At 42.9% G+C, this 10,127-nt stretch overlaps 1 protein-coding gene across 39 annotated transcripts in view; it reads right to left on the bottom strand.

The window, feature by feature from the left end:
• Positions 1-925: 925 nt before the first annotated feature.
• Positions 926-10,127, bottom strand: part of MACF1 (microtubule actin crosslinking factor 1) — a 339,595-nt gene continuing 330,393 nt past the window's right edge. For 30 of the 39 annotated variants that reach the window (XM_082686968.1, XM_082686965.1, XM_082686964.1 and 27 more), the window contains 4 exons: positions 6,375-6,586; positions 5,755-5,865; positions 3,195-3,324; positions 926-2,383 (listed from right to left, as the gene is read on the bottom strand). In XM_082686968.1, the coding sequence (XP_082543094.1) occupies positions 2,127-2,383; positions 3,195-3,324; positions 5,755-5,865; positions 6,375-6,586 (710 nt within the window). In that variant the 3' untranslated portion in view covers positions 926-2,126. The remainder of the gene's footprint in view (positions 2,384-3,194; positions 3,325-5,754; positions 5,866-6,374; positions 6,587-10,127) is intronic. The other 9 variants (XM_082686988.1, XM_082686989.1, XM_082686990.1 and 6 more) reach the window with 1 other exon arrangement.

Here is a 10,127-nt window from a genome sequence, read left to right as displayed (position 1 = left end):
TGGCTAGTTGGTTAAGTGTCTGCCTTTGGCTCCAGTCATGATCCCAGGGACCTGGGACTGTGCTCTGTACCAGGCTCCTTGCTCAGCAGAAAGTTTGCTTCTCCCTCTCCCTGCCACTCCCCCTACCTTTGCTGTCAAAAAAATAAATAAATAAATAAAATCTTTAAAAAAATTCCATCAAACAGCTGTGGCAAACATGTATCCTTCTTACCCAGTTGCTGATCATGAGAGTATGTATGGCTTAATGATCAGAAACACAGGTGGCCCAAGTTTGAAGCCCTTTTTCCTACTTCTACTTCTCTTGTTACTTCCTAGCCTAATTCCTATTAGAATTACATAATATTTGGCTGTTCTAATTCTTATAAAGCCAACTAGGGGCTGGAGGAAATAGAAATGCCAGGCTTCAATAGGGAATCAATGATTTGATTCAAGGTCCACTTTTGCCATTTATTAATTCTCTGATCTCAGGCAGATAACCCTTTCTCCCACTTTCCCATTCCAGTGTCACCATCTGGAAAAGAAAAGAGCTAGATCTATTGGCCAATTTTGCTTCCGCTTTTGAAATTCTATCATTTAACCAGAAATCTCAGCCTACCAAGAGAAACTGGCCCCACCCTCTCAACCCTGGGATCTTTGTGATTTCTAATACCAAAATTTTCTTACATATTGTTATTTGTGTGATCAGCTAAGTGGAGCAGATTCCCCACAGATCTACATTAGCAATAGCCTGATGATTTCTTTGTTGTTTTGTTAAAATCAACAAGGATGAAATAAACAAGAAAAAAATATCTATTAGTGAGCTCCATAATTTATCAACCAAGATATTTTGATTTGAATAATGCATTTAAGTACCTAAAACACAATCATACCCAGGGTAACAAGTTAATTTAAGGTAATAGTTGAGAAGAAAATCAGGAAATACAAATTTGTTACTGCAAGCAATTTTAATACAAAAGTGTGTCTTGTTTTTAAACAGTTCATTGGTAGAGCTTCAGTTTCTGCCTCAATTAAAACCAATTGAGATAATCACACAGCAACATGGTCGGAGCTGAAGAGGAACAGCAGCTAAAAAAAAGGAGCCCCAGACAGCCCCTCTTCATGGTCACTTGGTCAGTTGACTTTATTACTCACAAAAAAAGACGGAAGCAAACGGGACTTGTTAACAAGTGTGCTGGTGAACTCCTTTAAAGGACGAGCAAGTGTTTGTTTTATGTCCACATTTTCAGAATAGGCTCGTGGAATTCATTCCTGTTTGTGGGAAGTTGATCGACCATTTAAATAAATAGCAAAAATGCAGATAAATCTGTAATTCACAGTGCCACCAAGGAGTCTCCCTTTCCCAAGGGCCTGGGTCCCGGTGAGCATAGGAGTTATTGGTGGCTGGGCTGGATAGGACATTACAAACCAGGACTCTTAAAAACCCCAATGTTTTCATGTTTTCTGAACAGTCGTATTTACCCCTGAATTCTAGCAGCTATTTGACCTTTAAACACCCAGTACTGAGACAGGATTCAAAGTATTGCAATGAATTCCTTTTGCTGATCATGTGCAAACATTACCAGAGGAGGTTCCCTCTCTTTAGCTAAAATCACACAGCATAAAAAACATTGGAAAAAGCAGAAGTGCCCTCCCCTCAGTTCTTGCTAATTGAGGTGTCTGTGATTTACAAAAAAAGAGTTCCTTAAACACTGCAGGATTCTTATTATTTTTTTTTAATATAATTTATCTTGCTGGGACAGCAAGTCGAGTTTATAAAGAAGATGCATTTAGGAATAATCCTAAAAGATAAAGCAGGTTTACAACCCTGCACCGCGCAGAAACCCTATTTAGAGCCTTTTTTTTTTTTTTTAATACACATTCTCATCTTGACCTTCTCACTTGTTTTTCTCAAATATTTCATTTCTGGGCCCCATCCATTACAGGGTTACCAGGAGGCAAATTTTATCTACATAAATATTCACATGAAAATAGTAACTTACAAAAAGAAAAAAAAATAAGGCAGCTTCATAACACAATTATTCTTTTACACTTTTAACAATATAACTTCTCCTGTTCAGAATAAATATACACCCAATGTACGGAGCAGGCTTCAAAGTGGATAGAGGCTTGGGGGTGCTTGTACAGTGTTATCGTTTGGGACCTGGAGTCCTGGGGGAGGCAGTGGTGGTCTTCTTAGACATGGTTGGGATTTTGGAAGGCTTGTTGAGCCCTCTCCTGGAGTTGCCCTGGCCCCCTGCGGCGCTGCTCTCCGAAGTGTCTGAACAAGCAGACTGTGTCTCTAAAAGGTCAAAGTCAGAGGCATCGCTTCCTCGCCGGCTACTGGCCCGACTCCCGGCCCGACTCCCGGCCCGACTCCCAGGACGACTGGCTGACTTTTTAGGGTCTGGAATTCGAGAATAAAGCAGCAGACTTAATAGAGACAACATGGGGTGGGGGGTGGCGAGAAGAGTGATGAGAGGTTGGGGCTCTGATTCTAATACCACCTGATCTGCCATGTGACCCTGGGCAAATCAGGGCCTTTCTGGAACCCCTATCTCCCCACCTACACAACAGTGGCTTGAAACCTTTTCTGGCTTTGTGATTCTCCTTGAGAAGCCTGCCTTCTCTCAGGAGCACAGTGACCTTGTGTGGCCCCCCCAAGTGGCACTGAGCAGGACTGCTCAGTCTCCTGGGCATAGCGGAGAGCCTGCTAGAGGGGGTGGGCATCAGGGCCGGGTGAAAAGCGTGCCAGAAATGAGGCCAATTCCTAGGCTCCCATGAGGAACATCAACAGGTGATGACTTTCTCAGCTTGCCAGCAGCTATCATAGTGTTGGAAAAAATTACTAGTAAACTGCCAGTCCCAAAACTGAATGGACTTCTGAGGAAGGCCCATTTCAGAAGGCCCCTCTCTTGCCTTCTACAGTCTCTCAAATATGGTCATTCCTAATTAGAAAACAGGGGGGCTGGCTTTAGCCATGGAAGCCTCTGCTCTGAGAAAGCATAGCTATAGCTAGCTACAATGGTGGGAGGGAAAGGAAAGAGCAGCAACAAATCTGCGGGCCTCTCTGGACATCACATCGAGTGCATCTCTCATCACTTGCTCCCTGGAGAGCAGTAGGGCATTGCTCGGAGACTGCTGTTCTCCAGTTCTCAGCCTGGCCACTCCCCCTCCCCTTTCACCCCAAAAACCTATGAACAGGGGTAGGTACTTACCTGCCCGATTTGTTTTGGCACCTGTGGAGGCTGGGGAAGAGCTATTGCTAGTATCACCAGCAAGGGATGTTCGGCTAGAGTGAAAAGTTGGTGTTGGTCGTTTCAACTTGCTGCCTGTTGATGGAATAACCTTAAAAAAATAATAATAAAATAAAATAAAAGGTCATATTTACTAGATAAAATTTTTGAAATTCAATTTTAAAGGGTCTACTTAAGCCTCCTCACATCTAATTGATTGGAAAGCAAATTAAAAGTCCAGGAAAACAAAAGATTTATTTTGAGTGTCCTCGGGTATATATTTTAATAATTGTACTCCACAAAAGGTCTCATGTTCCAATTTGGAATTTATAAATGTCTTCTAAACTTCTACTAGATAGCTACTGACAAATTTTATGTCACTGACAAATTTCTACTAGAAATGGCAAAAAAAAAAAAAAAAGTCCAAATATTCACAAGTGTCAAAGTGTTGGGGTTAAAAACTTGAAAGATGGGTTCACACCGTAAACATTTAGTATGGAGATGCAGCGATCACTCCAACCCTATCTCAATAGATGCAGGACTGCATGAACTTCAGTCAAGCTGAGATCTATTTCCTCACGGAGAAATGCAGATAACCACATTCCTTCTTGTTCAATCCAGTGGGCTACCCCATATGTGTGTGGGTGTGGCTCACTCCCGTTTCCTTCTAGCGGCGTGGCTAGAAAGGCCAGAGAGGTCTTGCCACACTACTAAAGTGCCACCCCACCTTGCACTCCTCCCCTGCTTTGATCTGGTACACCCACCCTTGTTTGCAGCCTCACCTGCATTCAAGTCTAAGCTTTATTTTGTTCATGGTCACATCCTCAGCACCTCAAACAGTGTCTGGCACAGAGGAGGGGCTCAATAAAAACTTGCTGAATGAATAAATCATGTGTAGAAGTACTTCTTAGTGGAAAAAGAGCTGGATAAATATATATTATTACTGCTACCGAGAGGAGCAACATTTCCCACTTGAGGGTTTTTTTTTTTTTTTTTTTTTTTGCCTTTTTTAAAAAGATAGTAGTAGACTTAATTTGGAGAAGGAATATTTTAAGTCTATTTTAAATACCACTCATGCCACAACACGATGTTCTAATTCTTCTTTGAAATCAACTGTGTAAACTGTTTTCCAGGACCTTTAAGATGTTTATACAAATGGAAAGAGTACAGCAACCCATTTCATTGTGTTTCTTGTATTTCTTTAATTTAGAAAGAAGAAGCAGAAGCCGCAGAAAGTGATTAATGTTCACGCACAAACCCTCCTGGCCCACAGAGGAGTAAGAGCACCAGTTTCAGAAGCTACCGCTTGTGCGTGCGGCCACGGGGAAGACTGCAGCCCTGGAGCCCCTGGGCTGGGAGTCCACGTCAGGACACGGCCTGTACAACACCCACAGGTAAGGAAAGGTGAAACCTCGAAATGAACAAAATGAAAGGTAAAACCTTAAGACAAAACAAAAAGCCTGGCCTATTTGAATCCTGTGAGTCTTTTGTACTTCATAATTAAAACATTTAAAATTTTAAAGAATGTTCCATACTTTCATGAAACTGGAGCCATTAAGGAAGAAGATATGCAAGATAAGCATGTTGAGTCTTGGGGTTCTGGTGCCAAGAGGTCCCCAGATTATGTTCTCAACTGGACAGATTTCTGAACTGGAGGTTTAGCTTGGAGCAAATGAATCCCAAAGCAGCAGCCCATTCACAGGCACTGGCTTCTTAACATTTCCTGCTTCTCAGGCGGAAGCTTTGCGTGACTAAAGGCAATGCTATCTTTTGAGGCACAAGAATCCAGTATTTCCCAGCCGGAGCTAGAACGCAGATCTTCCTGTTATCAGACAAGCCACTGGCCGGTGATTTGTTTCTAAAACACTGCTCTTCCAAAAATGCTTTGGGCATTTTAATACTGCACTCAAACATGCTTAACTGCCAGCCTGTGTATTCCGATCAAGGCTTCGGATACCCAAGTGATGAGGCCAAGAAATTCAGAAGTTAAAATATGAGCTTCAGAGCAGTGTCCACTGATAGTGGGCTTGGCTGAAGTAGGCAGCACCCACGTCTCAGACCAGTCTGGTGATACCAAGCACCCTGGGGACGTGGCTCAGGGCAGGGGACACCAGCCATTCTTCTGTTCTAAGCAAAGATAGAACATGGCTGAACATGCACCACAGTTGAATTTCAAGTGTTCATAACTCGTTTGTGTAGCTCATGTTTGGAGACTCCGAGAGGCCTGAGTTTTATAAATAATATCCATAAACAGATTATCAGAATGACCAATGTTCATCACCCTGGAAAAAACCAACATTCTAAAGACTGTTAGCAAGCTGTCTAATCCGATTTTAGGCATCTCTTATTTATCTCCAATTTTGGTGAGTCCGAGTTAGAAACCCCTGAAAAACACTTGTCTAGATGAATCAGCTGTGACAGCAAGCACCACAGAGACGGAAAAGAGCATGGACTCGTGTCAGGAAGAGTAGCTGATCAAGGTCTGGGCATTAGCAAGGGCCTCGTCTTGACTGTGTCCTTAGTCAGCAAAACCATACTCTACCTCGGGGCTGGGCAGCTGGAGGTCAGGATAATGGCTGTCCCTGACAGGGGTGCCAGCTTTACTGTTTACCAACCAGGGTTTGTCATAACAGCGAGAGAACTGAAGTGGAGTCTGTGAAACGGAAATCCAAAGGGAAGGACGGGAACAATTGAAAATGGAACAGAAAGGAAGCAAATTGGGAACACGAAAAATAGAAGACAATGCATTTTAAAGAAACAGAAAATAAAACAAAACAGGCATCAGTTCAACAGGATAAAAGGGACCAGGCAGAAAGGCAACAGCTTTCTTCATAAGTAGCCCGTCAAAACAAACTTAACCGTTAGCTTTGGCTGCACAGATAATGCCTGGGTTTCCAACATTAGTAACTCTGGATGGAAAAGACATAGCAAAAAGTGTTTCTTACTTAACAATCTGAGTTCATATTTTAATAAATGTCCTTCAGAGTAAAATCTTAAAGGTCCAGTTATCAACTGGGGCCTGGAAAGGCTGGTCTAGGTAGAGCTTGGTCTGTAGGTCCTCATGTCCCTCTCCTTGTGAAAGTACTCAGAGGCTACCCTCCACAACGACCACCTGGAAATATGGGAACAAGGAAGAAGGCCACGAGTGAGGTCAGTACATACCTTGGTACCACTGGCTGGGGTGGCTGGTGAAGACGGCATGGATGTACAACTGTGGTTACTCTGACTAGCGCTGGAGCTGGAGCGGGTCGGGGAAGCAGCCCGGGAAGATGGTTTGGACCTTCGACCCCGTGACCGGAAAGGGGTCATTCCCTGGGATGCCCCCTCAGGCAGGATGAATTTCTCTCTAAGTTCGATGTTAGTTCTACCTCGTGCTAAAAAAAGGAAAAACACACACATACAATGTCAGTGAAATCTTAAAAAAAAAACATGTATCTCTGATGGTCAGACAGCTGCTTGACCCCACAATCACAGTTACAAGGGCTACTGTTGTAGTACCCTCTGTGGAGTCTTCTGAAGTAGAAATAAATTCATATTATGACCCACAGAAGACAATTAACTGATCTGCCCCTTGGTCTGTCATGATGAAGAACTTTATGTACAAAATACCATGCCATTCTGTGGTAATGACCCTGCCTTGGCACTGTCCCCTGGGGCAAGCACACCATAACTCAACATCAAAGAAAGCAGATGCAGCAGTGCACAAACCTCAGACATTAAATCAAAACCCCTCTTTTCTCTCTCATAGTACATGTGTACTTTTTGCTCAGATTTTGCGGGATACGTGGTAACTAAATAGTGTTGAAAAATCATTGAAATCAACTATTCTATTTGAATTCCCCTATACTGGGGAAGGGGTCCAGGAACTCAGGACAGTAGAAAGATCAGGATAAAATCATTAAGAAGTATACATGTGGGAGGAGAGAGAGAAAGATCAAGACCATGCACAAAACTTGCCAGTGAGAAACGTTAATTCAAAACCTGAAAGCAACAAGAAGCTGAAGGGACGATGGCAAATGGGAGGAACGTCACAGTGGAAACAATCTGGAAACTGCTCTGAAGGCCAATAGGTGTTGTCCTATGGCTTTCTGCAGCTGTATGACTGGAACTTAAAATTTGGATTTGGTCAGAAGACTCCAAGGATGGCCAACATAAACGTTAAACGTGAAAGATATTACTAACTTAAAAGAAACAGTCCTCTGGAACATGTCCTTAGATTATTTCTCACCAAAAGGTATTATTCTGCAATAACCTCCTACCTCCTTTTCCACCCTATACTGTTTACTTTTTAGACTACGCTAAGTAGATCTGAACAAAGAGGACTGCTGGTGAAATTTGGGAAAAGGGAATCAATTGTTATACACACAACGTTTGTCATTCTTTTCTAATGTAGTATTTTTCACTCTGGCCAGGAACCACAACTTTAGCAGATCTGAGGTACCTGTGCCGACCCCCTCTTCTGCTCAGGCCTGCATGTCCTCAAGAGAACTGCATAATCTTGAAAGAATCAGATTTTAAATCAGGTTGCATGGGTGTCTAAGCGGGTAGTTCCAAATTCCTAAATCAAATTCTTGTCAATATACTATATTGACAAAACATCTCCAAGTGTCAGGTTAAGAGGGCTGACGTGGATATCAAAACCTGAATGACCGTCTAGGCTCAGTAACCAACCAGGTCTTCCTGATCCAGGCCTGTTTCCTTAGGCTGATCCCAATGTCTGGGTGGTCTGTGAATGCTAAGCTGTTTCCTTCCTCCTCAGGCCCCAACAGAATGTGCCCCTCGAGGCTCATTCCTTGGCTGTGGGTTCTCTACTCATCCATCTTCTGGACTCCGTGCTTTTGTCTGTGTCTACACTAATGATTCTTCAAGAGAACTTCCTTCAGCACTAACACAGAAACTTCAGTAAGACATTCCATCACTGATAACTGGATTCAGGACTTACACTTCTTTATTTGTGTTTGCTAATGTGCCCAGCCTAACAGTGGGCACACAGCAAAAGCATTAAGATAACAGTGATGAATGAAAATTATGACTCAGCCGAGGGTTTACCCCTGAAAGAACTGCTTGTGACCCTGAGCCGTACAGAATTTCAGACATGTAGTTTTAGTAAACATTTAATAGTTAATTTCTGTGCCAAGAACAACAGACAAGAACAACAGAGTGATACAAGGGGAAGACTCTGAAATGGTGTCTCAGATGAGGGCTGGGGTATTTAACATGTCATGATTTAACGACATCAAGCTTTCCACACACTGCACCGTTTGCAGAGTGTGACACATGCAGTTGAGCACCAGTGACTGGTAGAAGTCCCTGTCACAGACAAAGGAAGTGAAGCACTCACAGAGGCTGAAGACAAGGAGAGCCGTGGCAGGGCTGGGACTAGAACCCACGTCTCCCACCTAAGTGCTCTTCCTACTCCCTGGCTCCTCATACCCTCAACTACACTAGTGGTTCTCCACCCGTCCCCCACCCCACTCAGGCTCTCATTCTCACACCACCTAAATCTCCCTGGCAAATTATTACTGATAACTTTAAACTGTGCAAAGGTTGAAATATACAGAAAAGTACAAAGAGAAAAAGTCCTTAATCTGACAACCTAAGGGACATCACCATTAAAATGTTGGTGTGTGAACTGTGCATATATATTCTTAAATACAAAGACATCAGGAACATTCCTCCATGCTTGAGAGGTCTTACATAATTTCAACTAGCTGTAAAGTGTTATTTCATCATATGGATGTCAACTTATTTAACCAACCCTATGTTGTATTTTTAATTTGCTTACAATTTTTTTTTAAGATTTTATTTATTTATTTGACAGAGAGAGATCACAAGTAGTCAGAGAGGCAGGCAGAGAGAGAGAGAGAGGAGGAAACAGGCTCCCTGCTGAGCAGAGAGCCCGACGTGGGACTCGATTCCAGGACCCTGAGATCATGACCTGAGCCGAAGGCAGCGGCTTAACCCACTGAGCCACCCAGGTACCCTAATTCGCTTACAATTTTTAAAACAATGTATACAATGTCACAAGTAGTAACAAACTACTTGTAAAAGGTTTTTGTGCATTATGCCATGATTTCCTTAGAACAAATTTCTTTCTTCTTCTTCTTCTTTTTTTTTTTTTTTAGAGATTTTATCTATTTATTTGACAGAGAGAAAGATAAGTAGGCAGAGAGGGGTAAGCAGGTTCACTGCTGGGCAGAGCCTGATGCGGGGCTCAATCCCAGGACCCCAGGATCATGACCTGAGCTGAAGGCAGAGGCTTAGCCCACTGAGCCACCCAGGCTCCCCTAGGATAAATTTCTTTAAGTGGATTTTCTGGGGAGAAAGAATATACATAAGATCTCTTGTATTTGTCAATCGATCCCTCAAGTTTTATACCAATGTACATTCTCCAAAATAACGTATGAGGACACTGAATTTACTTCACTCTGGCTAATGCTCTCTGTATTAAGAATGTGTGCACACATATTTATGTGTACAGGTAAAAATCTGATAATCTGACCACTCTCTGCTGTTGTAATTTGCACCTGGGGGGATTACTACCTGCTCTCCTCTTGAAATACTCTCTTCCCTTGGCTCCAGGACACCTCCTCTCCTGCTTCTCTTCCTTCTTGCCCATTCTTAGACACTGATGTTCCCCTAGTTCTGTTCACAGTCCTGTTCTCCCTCTTTAACTTTGAACCTGGTGGTGACGAGTTCACCCACGTGACTTCACTGCTGTCATATGGTTCTGCCTGACTCCAATTATATCCCCTGCTCAGACCCTTGCCTGGATGTCAGAACCTTATATCCAATGACTGAGTAGACATCAGAGCCAGAGACTGGGAAGTCAACATAGGACCCTTCCTCCTGATGGTAGTTTGTTCTGATTGTATCTTCTAAATCTTCTCGGACACCCAGAGCATTTCCACACCA

Source organism: Mustela nivalis, assembly GCF_964662115.1.
Source record: "Mustela nivalis genome assembly, chromosome: 10".
NCBI classification, from domain to species: domain Eukaryota; kingdom Metazoa; phylum Chordata; class Mammalia; order Carnivora; family Mustelidae; genus Mustela; species Mustela nivalis.
This window is presented reverse-complemented; position numbering and strand designations above follow the sequence as displayed.